Here is a 20,305-nt window from a genome sequence, read left to right on the forward strand (position 1 = left end):
TTCATTAAAAATTCTTTATTTTAGTATATTCTCTCAGAGAATACACTTGATAACATAGCTTGCTTTAAAATATTATAGTAATGGGTTTTTGATAGGTAATTTAATTAGTAGAGGTATAAATACAAAAAGGGGGAAAGATTACCAGAAATAAGACATTATTTCTACCAAAGCTTCACGGAAATCTTGATTATTAAAATCTGTTATATTACAAGTGTTGCATATACGGTTTTTGGCTCTTCTGAGCCCTCTGCCAATAAGGCACCTGCAGTAAAGAATTTGCTACTGCAGCCTTAGGGAACATCTCTTAGTGTTGTGTTTGAACTTCTCTGACAACGCACTTTTAATCAATACACAGTCACATATTTGTGTACATCCTAAGTTCCTGGTATAAAAGCTGGTAATTGAATGGATGGGCTACAACAAAATCATAAATTCCCAGATTAACCATAACAGTCTCAAAAATTACTTGAATTTCACAAAAATATGAAGTGTTAACACAGATGGAATGGCAACTGACTTTATGAAAGCTCACACATTGAAATTTAAGCTGTGGTGAGGAGCTGTTCTGTTACCAGGCAGCACCCCCTCACCGTATAAATAGCAACTAGCTACTGGTTTCATACAGCCAAGCTACTGATGGTTTTGATATCCAGGACAAAATGGAGGACTCTTCCTGTCTCCTCATTCCTTTTCTTTTAGCTTACTTGAGGTGAGCTTTGAAAAGGATCTAGATCATTGAGCGAAATATAATCTCCTGGAGTGTAATCTCCTTATGACAGATACCCTTGACGACAGCAGAGGCCTTTGATGCAGCCAGATTCCAACAGAGGTTCCATGTCAGTGTCCTGTAAGGTTTTTCCATGGCCCTGGGGAACATCATGCAAACTTCTTCTTGGTGGCTGTGAACCTCTCCATGTACTAAAACCAGAAAAGAATATTTATATAGTGTTTTGTCATGAGCAAATACAAGCTTAAGTTTTAGTTACTTAGGTTTCATTTTGGTTTTTATTGGATATGGTTCATTTCCTACAAAATCTACCTATTCAAAATGCAAATTTAAAGCACAGTTTTTAAAATTGTGTTTTATGTTTTAGTAGGAAATCTACCAAAAGACAAAGATGTTTTACAATATGTCATCTATAGAGAAAAAGTCATCTTGGCACAGTACCATTTGGCTGGTGGTTAGAGTCTGCCTTCCAAACAGGGGAAAACAGATCCAATGCCAAGAGCTCTAACATTCATGTGGATTATTTTGCCACTGTTTTCTCTGGGGTTGTGACTAGAAATGGAAGCAATGGGGCTGGCACTGGCATAGTAGGTGAAGCTTCCGCCTGTGATGCCAGCATCCCATATGAGTGCTGGTTCATGTCCTGGCTGCTCCTCTTCTGATCCAGCTCTCTCCTAATGGCCTAGGAAAGCAGTGGAACATGGCCCAAGTACTTGGGTCCCTGCACCTATGTGGTAGGCCCAGAAGAAGCTCCTGGCTTCGGAAAGCCCAGCTCCAGCTGTTGTGGCCATTTGGGGAATGAACCAGTGGATGGAAGACTTCTCTGTCTCCCCCTCTCTAACTCTGCCTCTCAATAAATAAATCTTTAAAAAGAAAAGAAAAGAAATGGCAGCAATATACTAATATATACCTTATCGTAGCCTTCCAGTTCTCGAAGTTTCTTTATTTCAAAAAGATTGCCTTCCACAGCAAGCAGACAGATCTGGGAATCACTGAGGATGCTTTGTGGAAGCATGCTGAGCTCAAGGCAATTCTCTTCCAGGCGAAGAACTTTGAGACGTGGACAGCAAGATATCCTTACCGAGATCTGAGATATCTGTTGAACATCAACGCAAAAGAATAATAGGAAAAAGCATGAGCATCATAATGGCTACCACATTAAAACAAAACAAAATCTTGATTATTTGTCCTAGTTCTTTTACTACCTTCATTTTCTCACTGTAATCACTACAGAAGCCTGTTGCATAGCTTCTGTTATTACTCCTCCAGTTAAAAATTTTTTTGTTCAGTTTTTAAAATTTTTTGAAAGGCAGAGTTACAAAGAGAGGAGAAACAGATCTTTAATCCACTGTTTCACTCCCCAAATGGCTATAATGACGGGGGCTGGGCCAGGCCAAAGCCAGGAGCTTCTTCCAGGTCTCCCACATGGGTGCAGGGGCCCAACCACTTGGGTCATCTGTTGCTGCTTTCCTAGGCCATTAGCAGAGAGCCAGATTAGAAGTGGAGCATGGGGCTGGCGCCATGGCATAGCAGGTAACACTTCCACCTGCAGTGCCAGCATCCCATATGGGCACCAGTTTGAGTCCCGGCTGCTCCACTACCTATCCAGCTCTATGCTTTGGCCTGGGAAAGCAGTGGAAGATGGCCCAAGTCCTTTGAGCCCCTGTACCCACGTGGGAGACCCGGAAGAAGCTCCTGGCTTCAGATTGGCATAGCTCCAGCCGTTGTGGCCAATTGGGGAATGAATCAGCAGATGGAAGACCTCCCTCCCTCTCTCTCTCCCTCCCTCCCTCCTCCTCCCTCTCCTCTCAGTGTAACTCTTTCAGATAAATATATAAATCTTAAAAAAAAAAAAAAAAAAAAAAGTGGAGCAGCTAGGTCTCCAGCAGGCACCCATATGTGATGCCTGCATTGCAGGCAGAGACTTAACCTACTATGCAACAACACTGGCCCTGAATTTAAAAACATTTTGAAGGTCACCAATTACTTTGTGGAAACAAAATTTTCAGACAATAAAAGCACTGTATGTTCATTATGGAAATGTTGAGAATCACACAAGGTTAATGAAAAGTCTACTTGCAACCCTTCACCCAGATTTAACCACCATACACACTTTGGTATATGTTACTGCCAATGTTTTTATAGCTGGTGACCACTACACTGCCAAAGTCAAGGATCACTCCCTGTTACATTTGAGTATATTACTCATCCTTTCCTTGAAACCCCCTTAGTATAAGTACTTGGTTTTCTTCCTTTCTTTTGAATTATTCTTGATATTTGGCTTCTCTTTAAGCAGCAATCCCTACTACTTCATTTGATCTTCTCTGTAAACTTTCTCCTGGAAAGTTAATTCATTCTTGAAGCTATCATTTATGTTATGACCACAAAATCTGGGTCTACATTCTCATCTACTCATCTTTACTCCATTCCTATGTGTTCAACTTTCACTAAAGCATTTCCATTCTGTATGATTCATCATATTCAATTGGGGCATGTTCAGTCTCCTCCATTCTTTTAGGTCCTTGAGTTCAAAACCAACTAAATTGTCTTTGACTCTTGCACCTCTTTTGCCCTTTAATTGTTTCAAGTTACCAAGTTCTATTGACTCTCAGACCATCACCTGAGAACTTGCTAGAAATGCAAATACTCAGTCTTCATCCCAGACCTGCTAAGGCAAAGACAGGATGAGGGCCCAATGATCTCTTTAAACAAACTCTCATTATTCTCATGCACATTAGACTCAGACCATTAACTGTGCTGTGGCGCAGTGGGCTAAACCTCCGTCTGCTCTGCCAGCATTCCATATGGGCATCAGTTCTTGTCCCGGCTGCTCCTCTTCCCATCCAGCTATCTACTATGGCCTGGAAAAGCAGTAGAAGATGGTCCAAGTGCTTGGACCCCTGCACCAGCGTGGGAGACCCAGAGGAGGCTCCTGGCTTGTGGTTTCGGATTGGCCCAACTCTGGCCATTGCTGCCATTTGGGGAGTGAACCAGCAGATGGAAGACCTCTCTGTCTCTCCCTCTCTGTAACTCTACCTCTCAAATGAAAAATAAAAAATCTTAAAAAAAAAAAATCCTATGGAGAAAGTTTTTTTTTTTTTTTTTAAAAAAGAACCATTGATTAGGCGTGAGTAAGGTGAATATGCAGTTAAGTCCTAATATTTGTTACTTAGCTGATTCAAGATTTTTTTTCCCCAAAAAATGCTTAAGAACATTCAATATCGACTTTAAGGGAAGGATGAAGCCAGTCTCCTCAAAGACTGAATCACACGTAAAGTCACTGCAGTCTAGAACAGTAATAACAGTACTGGTGGACTCTGCATAACTAGAAGCACAGATGGTAGAAAAACTAAAGGCCACAATCTCAGTGTTCACTGTCTCATCATTGGTGCCTTAGGCCTAGATCAAGGATTGTTTCTCCAGACAGGTAAGTATCAGCCAAAAAGTTTCCAAAGTAATAGAAACAATTCAAATACAACTAAAGCTGTCTAACAATGAAATGAGCTACCTCCAGAAAGCCTATCATTTAAGTTTCTTGGCACAAACAGGACACATTTAACAAATGTTACACAAAAACCATCAAGTAACCACTAATCTCCCACTCTCAAGACCTAAGCCTCATCCCCCCAATATATCCCTCATACAACTCCTTGCTCAATGGACACAGGCGTATGTAGAGAACTCCAGGATTTGAGAGACAGTGATTTGACTTTTGAAATTCTCTGTTACCCATTCCACTCTCCCCTGACACCAGCCTACACAATGAACACACTCAGTGTCCCAACCAGCTCCATGGCCCTTTGGGCTTTGAAATTTGTTCAGCCCATAGGATATACCTCTCAGCTAGCCTCTATCAGGGACCATAACACAAAGTATATACTCTAGAAAAAAGCCTTAAGCTCTAGACCTGGTTCTGGTTGAGATTGAGTTCGATGACTTGCAGTTCCCCCACTATGTCAGGTATACTCCGAATCTGGTTCTTGGAGAGATCCACTACATCCAGGTGTCGAAGGCTACAAAGTTGGGGTGGTAGTGTTCCCAGCTGGTTCCCGGACAGGCTCAGGGTCTTGAGGGCAGAGAGTTGCCCAAAGGTGGAGGGCAGCTCTTTCAGGTGATTGTTGTTTAGGCTTAGCGTCTCCAGTTTTTTCAGATTGCATAACTCATCAGGCAGAACAGCTGGCAAAGAAAAAAAATTTTCAAGACCTGAATCTGATTGAGCTGATGAATTTGTAAGGATAGAGATAAGGCAGCCTGCTTTGCCTCTTGTTAGGAGGCGTAGAACTCCCACATGTGCCATTTTCAGATATTGCATTTTACCAACAGTCTTCAGGTGAGGATGCAATCAAACTGCAGGAGAGCATTTAGGTGTCTAACGGGCTCCTTTTGTAAAGGGGCCTTGGCAAAAGCTGACAGCAATTTTGTGAGAAATCCTTTCCATTCCAACCCTCCCCCCTTCAAATTAGGCAGCTCTGTTTACATCACATCCCAAAGATGTTCTTCCCGTTCAAGTCCAAATTAACCCCGTAACAATCACTACGCCCCCCAAGGAGGCTTGTAGGTGTAAATACAGGAGGTAGAAAGCTTCAAGGGCTCTGGCATTCTGCATCTCAAGCCCCCTGAATGGTTTCGTAACAAAAATCAGCTTGTAAGAGAAAACCGCCCTTGGTGAAGGCTGATCACTAGCGAAAGCGTCCCAGGTGCAGAAGTCATACTCAGTTTGTTGTTGTTCAGGGAGAGGCTCTTCAGCAGGGTGAACTTCCCCATCAGCAGAGGCGGCAGGCTCTCGATCTTGTTGTTGGACAAGTCGATGGTCCTGAGATTGCTCGTCAGCTTCTGCAAGTCCGAGGGGAACTGCAGAAAGGAGTTCACGGCGTGGAGAATCCCTTACCGATTAGCTTCGCCGCCCCAGCCGTCCCTCTCCCTCTTGGTTCCCTGGTCGGGTCCCAACCCGTCTCACCTCGGTCAGCCCGCGGTCCTTAAGCTGAAAGACACCAGTTTTCTGCGCTGTTTCCACATGAGCGCGGAGGCCACTGTTTCCCATTCTGGCGCCGCCGAGGCTCAGGTCCCTGCAGGAGGGAAGTGCAGGAGGGAAACCAGCTATCACTAGCTGTATGTCCATGCATACAGCCACCCTGTCAGCCTCCCGTTTGGGTCTCCTGCCCCCAGCTGTCACCTCCTGCCGATCCCTGGATCCTGGGGGGCAGCCCAAGACTGGCAAGGAAGAAAGGGAAGCACAGACACCCCGACCACCAAGCCCTGCCGCTTTTGCAGCTCTGCGGAGGCCAGGCGCCTCTGGGAGCCTCTGGAGGAGCGGAGATCCCCGGACTCGCCCCCTACTTCAGCTCAGCAGCCGGACTGCTCCGCAGGGGAAGACCCGGGACCCGAGCTTGTCTAAGATGCTTTCCCGGGGCTTCCGCCCGGGCGGGAACGCCCTGTGACGTCATCGAGCGGCGCCGCGCGTTCGCCCTACGAAGTGCTTTCTCTCAGCGCCGGCGCGGGAGGCGCGTTGGAGCCATGGCTGCTGCCAACCCCTGGGATCCGGCGCCGGAGTCAAACGCCGCTGGGCTACTGTTGGGCCACTTCCTAGCTTCAGGGATGGTCACTGAGGTACGTGGGGGCAGCGACGGCGTCATCAAGAGGGTGCCCACGGTGGCGACAATACAGCTGTGAGGTGGTGAGGGTGCTGGCTGGGAGCTGTGCTGAAGTTAAGGCGCGTAACTTAACAGTCGGGGCTGCTCTGCCCTTGATTCTTCCCGAAAGCAGGGCTCTGGGTAGGTGGTGTTTCAAGTAGACTGAGAGGCGAGTTATCCTAGTCTGCTGTGTGGGAGATGAGATAGGACAATGTTAAGCCCCACTCCTTTTTTAAAAATTTAATCCGGGGACAGCGCCTTTGGGCGTAGTGAGGCGGCGTCAGGGAATACGGGTAGGTCGTGGAGACCAGCATCCCCAGCAGCGCCGCTTGTGGCAAGCACTGAGGCAGCTTTGCAGGCGCGACGTGCATGGAGAGCTCTTTTTTGGTATTTTTAAAGCCCCCGTTTCCTCCCCAAGATCTTGGTGAAAAAGACTTTGGAACGTGACTGGAGGAGGGCTCAATTTTGGGGAAAGAGAAGAGAGATTAGCTCAAAGGAAGGCAGTTTGGGACGAGAAGAACCCATAGAAGGCAAAAATGACCATGGGCAGGAATAACGGGATACAAGTGGCAGAAGTGACCGAAGGAGTCGGGAAAGATGGGATCTCGGGCATCGAGACTAGGGGAAGGGGATTTTGATTTGAAGAGGAAGTTAAGGAATTCTGCTGGGAAGGAGATTGAGAAAAGTTAGAAGGTAAACTCAGCTGCGGAAATTAGCACAAGTATAATGGGAGATTTACGGAAAACATACAGCTTTTTACACTTCAAAGTATCACTAGAGACTTTCTAAGACCTTATGGTATTTCTAAACTAAGAAACTTAATATGTGGAACCAGTGATGTGGCCTAGGGTAAAGCTGCCTGCCACGCCAGCATCCTGTATGGATGCTGGTTCATGTCTCAGATGCTCCACTTCTGACCCAACTCCCTGGTAATGACCTGGGAAAAGCATCGGAAGGTGGCCCAAAGGTTTGGGCTTCTGTCACCTACATGGGAGACCTGGAAGAAGCTCCTGGCTCCTGGCTCTGGCCTGGTCCAGCCCTGGCTATTGTGACCATCTGGGGAGTGAACCAGCGGATAGAGGATCTGTCATCCCCTCTCTCTCTGTATCTCTAACTTTTTTTTTTTGGTTAAGATTTTACTTATTTATTTGAGAGGTAGAGTTACAGGTAGAGGGGGAAGAGGGGGAAGGGAGAGGCAGACTGAGAGAGAAGTCTTCCATCCCCTGGTTCACTCCCCAGTTGGCCGCAACTGGAGCTGCACTGGTCTGAAGCCAGGAGTCAGGATCTTCTTCCGGGTCTCCCACGCAGGTACAGCGGCCCAAGCACTTGGGCCATCTTCCACTGTTTTCCCAGACCATAGCAAAGAGCTGGATTGGAAAAGGAGCAGCTGTTACTAGAACTGGCGCCCAGGAGGAGGGTTAACCTACTGTGCCACAGCACCAGCCCCTGTATCTCTAACTTTTAAAATAAATAAATCTTAAAAGAAACTAAGACCTAAAAGATAAGAAATGTCTGAGGTCATTCAACTAGTGTGGTAGGTTAGGTCCCAGAGATTTCCTTTTTCTGATGCCTTGTATCACCTCTTAAGATCTGCTGTGATAAGATGGTCTGGTACTGTCTTGAAAGATTGTAAGCTGTTGAAGACTCACTGTCTTGTTGGGGTGGTTTCAGGTGGTCTTAGTTAACCAGCTTTCCCAGGGGAGTCCACATTAGCGCTCCCCTGTTGTATCCTATCTCACTGTTGTGTTTTCTTCCTACCAAGTTTCCTAGTACTTCTTGCTTGTATTGTCTGGTTCTCCTGTCACAGAATAATCTGGTAAACTTACTGTGACACATTTGGGACCTGGTATCCCTCGAAAGAGTGTTGTTGATAGACAATTGCCTAAAGCAAAGGAGTAAGTCACCTTAGAGACTTTTAGGTACTGATGACTGGGCTACCTTCGAGGATAGTGGCTGCTTGGGGTGGTTTCTTCCTACTGCCAAGTAACACTAATTAGTTACCTATTTTTAATTTTTAAAAATATTTGTTTATTTATTTAAAAGGCAGAGTTACAGAGAGAGGATGAGAGACAGAGAGCTTATATCTGCTGGTTCACTACCCAAATGGCCGCAATGGCTTAAGCTGGGCCAAGCAGAAGCCAGGAGCCTGGAGCTTCATCTGGGTCTCTGACATGGACACAGGGACCCAAGCACTTGAGCCATCTTCTGTTGCTTTTTCCCAGGTCATTAGCAGGGAGTTGGATTGGAAGTGGAGCAGCCAGGACTTAAACCTGTGCCCATATGGGATGCCAGCATCGTGGGCAGCAGTTTTACCCACAATGCCACAATGCTGGCCCAGTTACCTGTTTTAGTTACAGTTAAGATCTGTCACTCCGTAGCTCCTTGAGATCCTCTTAAGATCTTACTGCAAAGCTACTCCCAATGGAGTAACTATTTATAGATTGATTGGTTGATCTTACTTTAAACAAAGTTTACATATGAGAAACAATTTTTTAGAAAGATTTACATTGATTATTTCTAAATGATTTGTCATATGATTCCTTTTAACAGTTCATATGGCATAGTGGGTTAAGCTGCTACCTGCAGCAGGAGCATCCCATTTGGGCACCAGTTCAAGTCTCAGCTGCTCCTCTCCAATCCAGCTTCCTGATGATGGCCTGGGAAAAGCAGTAGAAGAAGGCCAAGTTTTTGGGCCCCTGTACTCTCATGAGAGACCCAGATGAAGCTTCTGGCCTCGGTCTGGCCCAGCCCTGGCCATTGCGGCCATTTAGGGAGTGAATCAGTGGATAGAAGGCTTCTTTCTCTCTGCTTCAGCCTCAAGAGTGATGCTTTTAAAAGTGAAGGCCTGGGGCCAGCGCTGTGGTGTAGTGGGTAAAGCTGCCCATATGGGCACCAGTTCGAGTGCCGGCTGCTCGACTTCCCATCCAACTCTGCTGTGGCCTGAGAAAGCAGTGGAAGATGACCTGAGTGCTTGGGCTCCTGTACCTGTGCGGGAGACCCAGAAGAAGCTCCTGGCCATTTGGGGAGTGAACCAGTGGTTGGAGGACCTCTCTCTGCCTCTGCATTTCTGTAACTCTGCCTTTCAAATAAATAAATACACCTTTTTAAAAAAAAAAAAATATTTCAAAGGTAGAGAAACAGAGATCTCTTACCTGCTGATTGACTTCCCAAATGCTTGAAACAGCAGGAGGTGGGTCAGTCTGAAGCCAGGAGCCAGAACCTCAGTTCAGGTGAAAGGACTCACGTGCTGCCTCCCAGGTTGCACAATAGCAGGAAGCTAGAATCAGGAGTAGAGCTGAGATTTCAACCCAGGCACTCTGCATTGGATGTGGGCATCCTAAGCTGTATCTTAACCACTGAGCCAAACGCCTATCGTTCCCCCCTTTTTGAAGTGTAGAACTAATTGCAGTCCTCAAGCAGAATTTTTATTGACTAGGGGGATTTTGCCATTTCTTCTTTTTGCTCCTTTTTGATTATCTCCTTGAACATTCATTTTCCTGCTTGTTTCTTTTGCCTGATCTTAGCTAAGCATTATTATCCATTTATTGAACCCAACTGTTTGCTAGTTTGCCACATGTGCAGCTAAGATTAGTGTATGTGTGCATAAAATTGGAGATAAACCAGAGAGTGTGTTATAGTGTGATAAGGGAGATGTTTTCCGTCGTTTAACTTCTACCTAAGAATGAACAGAAGGAAAAATAAAAGTCAAGCTTAGGCGATAGAAAGGCAGTGCACTGGGGCTGGCACTGTGGCATAGCTGGTAAAGCCGCTGCCTGCAGAGCTGGCATCCCATATGGACACTGGTTTGAGGCCCAGCTGCCCCACTTCTGATTCAGCTCCCTGCTAATGAACCTGGGAAGGCAGAAGATGGCCCAAGTGCCTGGGCCCCCACACCCATGTGGGAGACCTGGATAATGCTCTGGCTCCTGGCTTCAGTCTGGCTCAGCCGCGGCTGTTGCAGCCATTTGAGGAGTGAACCATTGGATGGAAGATCTCTCTTACCTCTCTCTGTCTGCCTCTGCCTCTATGTAACTCTGCCTTTCAGTTAAATAAATCTTTTTAAAAAGGCAGGCAGGCAGGCAGTGCATTAGCTTTGTTCTCACTTCCATCCCAACACATGCTGGCAGTAATTTGGGCTGATACTTAATTTTTCCTAGTTCTCAATTTTGTCGTCAGTAAAGTATCTTGTGCTAACAACCAGAATTAATGGCTTAACTGTCTAGTCACTTGAAGATTCCTTGTATTGACTTAACTTCCTTCTTCATATCAATCGGGACTTGCCATTTTTTGTTTTTTTATATACACTTTTTTATTTATTTTATTGAAAGGCAAAGTGATGGAGAGAGAGGCCTTCTGTCTACAGGTTTATTTCCCAAATGGCTGCAGCAACTGTGGGTGGGCCAGGCTGAAGCCAGCAGCTAGGAACTCCATCTGGGACTCCCACATGGGTGGCAGGGACTCACATACTTAAGCCATCGTCTGCTTCATCCTGGGAGCATTAGCTGGAACTCAGACTAGCACCCCAATATAGGATATGGGCATCCCAGGCAGCAGACCCGCTACACCACAATGTCCACCACTCCTCTTTTACTTTTTAATTGCTAACTTAGTCTACCTTCTTTTTTGTTTTCCCCAAAGAAACCTTTTATTTAAAGAGTACAGACTTCATGCATTGATAAGTACAACTTTAGGAATATAGTGATTAGGCAAATAAAAGAGCTATCTGCACCTCAATGTTTTTTGCAGTTCAGCTCATTATGGCTAAGAAATGGAGTCAACCTAAATGCCTGCAACAGAAGACTGGATAAAGAAATTATGGGATATGTACTCTATGGAATACTACACAGTGGTAAAAAAAAAATGAAATCCGGTCATTTGCAACAAAATGGAAGAATCTGGAAAACATCATGCTGAGTGAAATAAGCAAGTCCCAAAGGGACAAATATATGTTCTCCCTGGTCTGTGACAAATAACTGAGCACCTACAAGGAAACCTGTAGAAGTGAAACTGACACTATGAGAAGCAATGACTTGATCAGCCCTTGTCCTGACTGTCAAGGGATAGCTTACCATTGTATTCTTTTTAGTATTTTCTTTTTCTAATTAATACCATTGGTTAAACTCTTAACACAGAATTATTCTTAGGTGCTTAAATCCAATTGAAAATTAATTCCTAGGTGGTGCTGCAGCTCACTAGGCTAATCCTCCGCCTTGTGGCGCTGGCACACCCAGTTCTAGTCCCGGTCTGGGTGTCGGATTCTGTCCCGGTTGCCCCTCTTCCAGGCCAGCTCTCTGCTGTGGCCTGGGAGTGCAGTGGAGGATGGCCCAAGTGCTTGGGCCCTGCACCCCATTGGAGACCAGGATAAGTACCTGGCTCCTGCCATCGGATCAGCGCGGTGCACCGGCTGCAGCGCGCCGGCCGCCGCGGCTATTGGAGGGTGAACCAACGGCAAAAGAAGACCTTTCTCTCTGTCTCTCTCTCACTGTCCACTCTGCCTGTCAAAAAATAAAAAATAAATAAAATTTTAAAAAATGAAAATTAATTCCTGTTAAAAAGAAGAGTGAGAATAAGAGAGGGAGGAGATGTACAGTTTGGCAGACGTTCCCTCGGACTTAGCCCTAAGGGTAAAGCTAAAAACTTGCCATGGGACTCCAAATCCCATTAAGTTGGCAATTACCAATGCCATCTTACTAGTTAAAGTGATAAGTTTAAGTTTCTAACTGATCATAAAGATAGAATTAAGTGTCAAAGGGATCACATAAAGACCAAGTGTCTGCTAATAATAATAATTAAAAAGGAGGGGCCGATGCCGTGGCTCACTTGGCTAATCCTCTGCCTGCAGCGCCGGCATTCCATATGGGCGCCAGGTTCTAGTCCCAGTTGCTCCTCTCCCAGTCCAGCTCTCTGCTGTGGCCCGGGAAGGCAGTGGAGGATGGCCCAAGTGCTTGGGCCCCTGTACCCATGTGGGAGACCAGGAAGAAGCACCTGGCTCCTGGTTTTGGATCAGTGCAACGCTGGCCGTTGTGGCCATCTGGGGAGTGAACCAGCAGAAGGAAGACATTTCTCTCTGTTTCTCTTTCACTGTCTGTAACTCTACCTGTCAAATAAATAAAATCTTAAAAAAATAAATAAATAAAAGATCCAACATGCGAAGTGGGCCACACAGCAGACTCACAGAATGACAAATGCCCTAAACAGCACTCTGACCTCAGTATCAGCTCTTAAGGCATTCAGATCTGGCTAAAAAGCCCATGAGAGCATTTCGGGCATGGAAAGCCAAGACACTGTGGCAAAAAATGACCTAAATGAAAGATCTTTGTGAGTGAGATCCCGGTGGACAGAAGGGGCCATCAAAGAAGGAGGTAACAGGCCGGCGCCACAGCTCACTAGACTAATCCTCCGCCTAGCGGCGCCGGCACACTGGGTTCTAGTCCCGGTCGGGGCACCGGATTCTGTCCCGGTTGCCCCTCTTCCAGGCCAGCTCTCTGCTGTGGCCAGGGAGTGCAGTGGAGGATGGCCCAAGTGCTTGGGCCCTGCACCCCATTGGAGACCAGGATAAGTACCTGGCTCCTGCCATCGGATCAGCGCAGTGCGCCAGCCGCGGCGGCCATTGGAGGGTGAACCAATGGCAAAGGAAGACCTTTCTCTCTGTCTTTCTCTCTCACTGTCCACTCTGCTGTCAAAAAAAAAAAAGAAAAAGAAAAAAAAAGGGAGTTACCTTTCTCTGAAGAGAGGAGAGAACTTCCACTTTGCTCATGGCCCTATCTAAATAATGTCAGAGTTTGTGGACTCAAGAGGCTTCCAATACCTTGGTACCTCATGACAAGAACCTTGGGTGATCACTGACATCATAAATAAGAGTGTCAATTGTTAAATCAACAACAGGAGTCACTGTGCACTTGCTCCCCATGTAGGACCTCTGTCCTTAATGTGTTGTACTATGAGAATTAACGATAAAACTAGTCTTCAAACAATACTTTATACTTTGAGTAAAAAGTGTTGAAATCTTTACCTAGTATAGAGTTGATCTTCTGTATATAAAGATAATTAAAAATGAATCTTAATGAAGAATGGGATGGGAGAGTTAGTAGGAGGTGGGACAGTTTGGGGGTGTGAGGGCGGGTATGGGAGGGTAAACCACTATAATCCAAAAGTAGTACTTATGAAATTTATATTTATTAAATAAAAGCTTTCTATAAAAAAAGGAATATAGTGATTCTTCCCACCATACCCGCCCCCCCACACTCTCCCCCATCCCTCTTCCTCCCTCTCCTATTCCCAATCCCTTTCTCCATTTTCGAAGAACTTTATACACAAAAGACCAACGCTATACTAGTAAAGAGTTCAAAAGTTTGCACAGAAAAAAGAAAAAAAACTGTTCCTCAACAGTTGAGAGGAGGGCTGTTCAGAGTCATTGCAACTTGAAGTTAACTTTTTTTTTTTAGAAAACTTAATTAACTTTAAAGAAGCACCCAAGGATGATACATCTTTTGCGAGCATGTAGACATAATTATAATATGACTCTTTGAGGACAGAGATCCTGCATGGGAACTTAATGCACAGTGACTCTTATTAATTTAACAATTAGCACTCATATGTATGACATCAGTGATCACCGGAGGCTCTTAACATGAGCTGCCTAGGCTGTGGAAGCCTTTTGAATCCACAAACTCCATCAGTATTTAGACAAGGCCATAAGCAAAGTGGAAGTTCTCTCCTCCGTTGAGAGAAAAGTACCTCCTTTGATGACGACTTCTTTCCACTGAGGTCCTTCATGTAGGACATTTTTGCCACAGTGTCTTGGTTTTCCATGCCTGAAATGCTCTTGTGGACTTCTTAGCCAGGAGAGAGTGCCTAAGGACTGATTCTGAGGTCAGAGTGATATTTAAAGTGATTATCATTCCATGAGTCTGCTGTGCGGTTAGTCCACCTTCTTACCTTCTCACCTATAATACTCAAGCAGCAACCAATTTAAATACTTAGCTACCAATCTTTCTACTGGTTTTTAAAATATATGCATAGTTATGTGGTAAAATATGCATAACACAAAATTTATCATTTTAACCATCTTTATATAATTCAGTCACATTAAATTATACTCAGTACTGTGCAACTATTTTTTAATTTTTTAAAAAATATTTATCTGAAAGAGTTAGAGGTAGAGATTAAGAGAAATCTTCCATCTGCTGGTTCACTCCCCAGAGGGCCATAATGATCAGGGCTGGGTAAGGCTAAAGCCAGGAGCCAGGAGCTTCTTCCAGGTATCCCACATGGGTGCAGGGGCCCAAGCACTTGGGGCATTTTCCACTGCTTTCCCAGATCATTAGCAGGGAGCTGGATCAGAAGTGGAGCAGCTGGGACTCGAACTGGCACCCATATGGGATGCTGGTGTCACAGGCAGCAGCTTAACCTGCTACCCCATGACACCAGCCCCACAACTATTTTCAAAAGATGTGTATCACCTAACATGGAAACCCCATACTCATTAGATAGTCACTCACCATTCCTTCCTCACTAATTCCTGGCTCTCCATTAGTTTTATTTTTCATTCTATTCCAGTTGGATTGCTAAAATGTGTATTATATTTGATCTGTTATTTTTTCACTGGAAATGGAAAACATTAATTTTTGTTCATTTGGTATAGCATTCAAGATCTTTTATGACTGTTAAGAAACTGTTTCCAGCTTCATCCTCCTCTTCTCACATATATATTAATACTGACAGTTAATGAGCATTTTTAAAAAGAATTTATTTATTTGAGAGGTAGAGTTACAGAGAGAGGGAGAGACAGAAAGGTCATCCATCCACTGGTTCATTCCCCAGATGGCCTCAAAGGCCAGAGCTGGGTTGATTCGTGGCCAGGAGCCAGGAGCTTCTTCCAGGTCTCCCACGGGAGTGCAGGGGCCCAAATACTCAGGCCATCTTCTGCTTTCCCAGGCCATAAGCAGAGATCTGGATTGGAAGAGGAGTAGCCAGGACACGAACCATCACCCATTTGGGATGCTGGTGCCGTGAACAGAGACTCAGCTTGCTATGCCACAGTGCTGGCCCCAATGAGCATTTGAAATTTTGTGTAATTTTTTTTTAAGATTTATTTTTTAAAATTTATATGAAAGCAAGAGATACAGAGAGAAGGAGAGAGAGAGAGAGAGAGAGAGAGAGAGAGATCTCTGTCCTCTGGTTCACTCCTCAGAAGGCTGCAACAGGGCTTGGCCCGGCCAAAGCCAGGAGCCAGGAACAACTTCCTGGTCTCCCACGTGGTTGTAGGGACCTAAGCATTTAGACCATCTCCCATTGCTTTCCCTGGTGCATTAGCAGGGAGCTGGCTTGGAAGTGGAACAGCCTGGACTCGAACTGGTGTCCATATGGGATGTCAGCACTGCAGGCAGAGGCTTAACCTGCTATACCACAGCGCAGGTCCCAGTGTTCTGTTCTTCCTATCTAAAATACTTTTCCTGGAACAAGTATTTAGCCTTGTGGGTAAGATGCCCATGTTCCACATGGGAGAATCTGGGTTTGTTTTCTGGTTCAAGCTCCTGACTTCAGTTTCCTTTTAATGTAGACTATGGGAGGCAGTAGTGATGGCTCAGGTAATTAAGTTCTTGCCACCTGTGTGGAAGACCTGGGTTGCATTTCTGGCTCCTAGTTTCAACCTTGGCCATTCCCAGTCATTGTGGGCATTTGTGGAGTGAAGCAACAGATGGGAACTCTGTCTCTCTGCCTCTCAGGTAAAATTTAATAAGATATCCTTACCCCCTAATCCATCATGAACTTCTTGAATGCAGTGAACTTCTTTCACTCATCCTTGTATCTTCCATTGCCTCACTCAGTAAATGTTTGTAGAACTGATTATTGTAGGTCAGTAAACTTTTACCATAGAGGGCCAAAGAATAAATGTTTGAGACTTTGTGGTTGCAGTTATTCAACTTGGCAGTTGTAGTGTAAAAGTAGTCAGGGAGAGTATGTAAATAAATACAAGAAGTTACTCAAATATATCTTCATTTCTAGATCATGAAATTGGAATTTCATGTAATTTTAATGTATTACAAAATAAGATTTTTCTTTCATAAAACTCCTTTGAAAATATGAAAAATACTTTTAGCTTATGGGCTGTTCAGAGACAGGCAATGGGTTACATTTTGTTCATGGGCTGTAGTTTCTCAATCCCTAGCCTGTATGATCTCTAAAATTCTTGTGTTAAGATTCTGGAAAAAAAGAGGATACAGGAAATTAAGAATGATGTCAAGAGTGAATAAGAGTATTTGTATTAGGAGATAAACTGCAACTTAAGAGGGTGATATAACAGACTGATAGAATCAAAGGGGGTGCCCGTGCTGTTAATTGACAATAGATCTTAGTTAAAAATAAGAATGGGAGGGGCCGGTGCTGTGGCGCAGTAGGTTGTTAATCCTCTGCCTGTGGCGCTGACATCCCATACGAGTGCTGGTTCTAGTCCTGGCTGCTCCTTTTCTGATCCAACTCTCTGCTATGGCCTGGGAATGCAGTGGAAGATGGTGCCTGCACCTGTGTTGGAGACCCGGAAGAAGCTCTTGGCTCCTGGCTTCAGATCGGCCCACCTCTGACCGTTGTGGCCATTTGGGGAGTGAACCAGCCAAGTGGAAGACTGCTCTCTGTGTCTCTCCCTCTCTGTAACTCTGCCTCTCAAATAAATAAATCTTAAAAAAAAAAAAAAAAAGATTAAAAGGATAAAAAAGAGGTGGTAGCCTTTTTAGAAAAATAATTATGCCTAGTCACAAACATTCCTTTTCTTTTTAAGATTTTATTTAGTTGAAAGGAAAGTTACAGAGAGGAACAGAGAGACAGAGGAACAGATCTTCCATCTGCTGGTTCATTCCCCAGATGGCTGCAATGGCCAGGGCTGAGCCAGTCTGAAGCCAAGAACCTAGAACTCCATCTCGGTCTCCCACAAGGGTGGCAGGGGCCCAAGCACTCGGGCCATCTGCTGCTGCCCTCCCAGGCACATTAGCAAGCAGGACTCAAAAGCAGCACCCATATGGGACACTGACGTTACAGTTGGCAGCTTAAGGCACTGTACCATAATGTTCCTTTGCCCCAAACATTCCTTTAAGAGAACAGGATTGTGCACAGAGACAATATGAATGACTTGTAACCAGTCAAGATCGTTTAGTTACTCAAGTAAGTAATTCCATAGGAGGGAATGAGATTTTAGCCCCAGGAAAGTCTGAGAGACTAGAGCTACATCATTTGGAATGGTAGAGGTGATTCTCCAAGAATCTCAGCCTTAGAATCCTTTGAGCAGCTATCAGTAGTGCAAATCTATTGTGTAGGTGCCTGAAGAAGTAGTTCTAGTGGTTGTCTTCTTTGTTTCTCTTTGCTTTTTAAATATTTGGGTAAGGGATTTGGGATATTCAGTAAAGTCACAAAAACAAGAAATACACGTTACTTCTGTTTTATTCTGTACTTCATGCTGGGCTTAGTATATTCTTATAGTTAGACCCATGGGCATGCTATTGCAATGTACACAGAAACTTTTGTGACTTACTGTTGCTTTTCCTGTTCATTTGCCAATAGGAGATCTTAAGTATATCTAAGAAAACAGACCCTTGCTTTGTGAACTTCTCTAGACTACAACAGATCACAAATATTCAAGCTGAAATCTCCCAGGTAAATTGTGTTGAACTTTTCACTTTATACTTCTGATATAGGGGGAAAAAAAAAACTTAATTGGCTCAGGAGCCAGCTCTGTGATGTAGAAGTTTCAGCCTCTGTCTGCAGTGCTGGCATCCCATACGCTGGCATCCCCAAAGTGGCTGCTCCACTTTTGATCCAGCTCCCTGTTAATGCACCTGGGAAAGCAGTAAGGATAGCCCAAGTATTTGGGCCCTGCACCTATATGGGAGACTTGGAAAAAGCTCCTGACACCTGGCTTCGGCCTAGCCCAGCCCTGGCCATTGCAGCCATTTGAGGAGTGAACCAATGGATAGAAGATTACTCTCTGTCTTTCTCTCCCCCCTTTTCTCTCTGTATTTCTGACTTTCAAATCAATAAATAAAATCTTTTTTAAAAAAAGACAAAATTGATTCAAACAGCATATTTCTTGCACTTAGAACAGTGTGTAGCATATACGTGGATAGGTGTTTGCTTGTAGTAGTAATAGCAGCAGCAGGACAAGAATACCAAAATAAAAAGCCTCTTAGAACAAATCTTCCTTGCATCTCACATAAGGAATATTCTCCTTCTAGCATGTTCAAAACTGTCTACGTTTGTCAGAATTGAAGCCTTTAACTTCAGGATATTTTCTGAGTGAGCTAATGTTAATTTTGTTCCAAATGCAGAAAAACCTGGAAATAGAACTCCTAAAACTAGAAAAAGATACAGCAGATATTGTCCATCCCTTATATTTGGGTAAGTACTTTGGTTAAGAGGGTAATCATTAGAATTTCAACATTTTCTTAGATTGTGTAAAGGAACACAAGGTAGCAAAATTATGATAAACTATAGTGCTTCCAAATATTGCCCCCAAATATAACAAATTCATCTATTTTAAAAATGTATTTCATTTATTTGAAAGACAGAGTTACAGAGAGGTAGAGACACACACAGAGAGAGAGAGGTCTTCCATCCACTGATTCACTCCCCAAATGGCTGAAGTGGCTGGAGATGGGCTGATCCGAGACCAGGAATCAGCAGCTTCTTCTGGATCTCCCACAGGGGTGCAGGGGCCCAAGGATCTGAGCCATTTTCTGCTAGCTGCCCAGGTGCGTTACCAGGGAGCTGGATCAGAAGTGGAGCAACTAGGACTTGAACCAGCATCCATATGGGATGCCAGCGCTGCAGGCTGGGGCTTTAACCCTCTGTACCACAGTGCTGGCCCCAAAATCATCTATTTTTATGCTCATTTCAAAGTACTGTTGGCTTGATACTGCAGATAGCATAAGAGAGTAACCAAGCTGCCTCCTCAAAGGCAAAAAAACTTGAGAGACAAAGGCTAGGAAATTTTCAGACTAAAGGAGACTAAAGGGACATGCGAACTGTATGATCTTGGACTTGACTATTTGATAAAAAAAATTCATTTTGCTATAAAGGATGTTATTGGCACACTTGGTGATATTTAAATATGTGCTGTATTGGTAGTGTTATGTTAAATTTTTTTAATATAATGAAATTTCATTTTTATTTATTTTTAAAGATTTTATTTATTTGAGAGGCAGAGAGTTACAGACAGTGAGAGGGAAAAACAGAGAAAGATCTTCCATCCACTGGTTTACTCCCCAAATGGCTGCTATGGCCAGAGCTGAGCTGATGTGAAGCCAGGAACCAGGAGCTTCTTCTGGGTCTCCCACGCAGGTGCAGCGACCTAAGAACTTGGGCCATGTTCCACTGCATTTCCAGGCCATAGCAGAGAGCTGGATCAGAAGAGGAGCAGCCAGGACTGAACCAGCGCTTCAGGCCAGGGCGTTAACCTGCTGCACCACAGCGCCAGCCCCAGAAATAGCTTTTAAGATGACTGTTTTATGATGCCCCCATGTAAGATATTAGAGACAGAGATAGGGAAAGAGACTTTATATGAAGAAAATGGCTATGGCTATAGAAACTGAATAAGAGGTAGAGTTGAAAAACATGAAAAAAATCTAGCACTGGATGTGGTTGCCAGTAGGAAAAATATGAGAAAGTAGATGAAAATGAAATTAGTTTTGGTATCAAAGATAGCAAAAGAGAAAGATTTAGGAGGGAAATGATAGGATTTTTTTTTCTTTCTTTTCAAATTTGAGAGGCATAGAGACAGAAGGATGGACAGACAGAACTCCCATCCACTGATTTCCTTTCGAAATGCCCATAATGGCTGGGACCAGACTGGCCAGAACTGGGGCTGGGAACTCAGTCCAGGTCTCCCACATGGGTGGTGGGATCCCAGTTATTTGAGCTATCACTGCTGCCTCCTACGGTCTTCTTTAGCAAGAAGTTG

At 44.4% G+C, this 20,305-nt stretch overlaps 2 protein-coding genes across 8 annotated transcripts in view; one reads left to right on the forward strand and one right to left on the reverse strand.

The window, feature by feature from the left end:
- LRRC57 (leucine rich repeat containing 57) lies at positions 1–6,198 on the reverse strand. Of its 2 annotated transcripts, none has more exons than XM_008269126.5 (6): positions 6,065–6,198; positions 5,685–5,793; positions 5,440–5,578; positions 4,635–4,903; positions 1,638–1,823; positions 1–918 (listed from the first exon to the last, which is right to left on the reverse strand). In XM_008269126.5, exons 1-6 carry the CDS (start codon positions 6,169–6,171, stop codon positions 877–879), a joined length of 852 nt encoding a protein of 283 aa, XP_008267348.2. In that variant the 5' UTR covers positions 6,172–6,198; the 3' UTR covers positions 1–876. The 2 variants fall into 2 exon arrangements, with proteins under 2 accessions (XP_008267348.2, XP_008267349.1); XM_008269127.4 differs by having other exon boundaries at positions 5,901–6,169.
- Positions 6,164–20,305, forward strand: part of HAUS2 (HAUS augmin like complex subunit 2) — a 22,085-nt gene continuing 7,943 nt past the window's right edge. For 2 of the 6 annotated variants that reach the window (XM_051822049.2, XM_002717766.6), the window contains exons 1-3: positions 6,201–6,334; positions 17,911–18,003; positions 18,675–18,744. In XM_051822049.2, coding sequence (XP_051678009.2) covers positions 6,242–6,334; positions 17,911–18,003; positions 18,675–18,744 — 256 coding nt within the window. In that variant the 5' untranslated portion in view covers positions 6,201–6,241. Of the gene's footprint in view, positions 6,335–15,919; positions 16,086–17,910; positions 18,004–18,674; positions 18,745–20,305 lie in introns of those variants that run through there. The other 4 variants (XM_089310152.1, XM_089310153.1, XM_089310154.1 and 1 more) reach the window with 4 other exon arrangements.

The sequence above is a fragment of the Oryctolagus cuniculus genome, chromosome 12, assembly GCF_051225735.1.
Source record: "Oryctolagus cuniculus isolate XC-2025 breed Fujian yellow rabbit chromosome 12, ASM5122573v1, whole genome shotgun sequence".
In the NCBI taxonomy this organism is placed as follows: Eukaryota; Metazoa; Chordata; class Mammalia; order Lagomorpha; family Leporidae; genus Oryctolagus; species Oryctolagus cuniculus.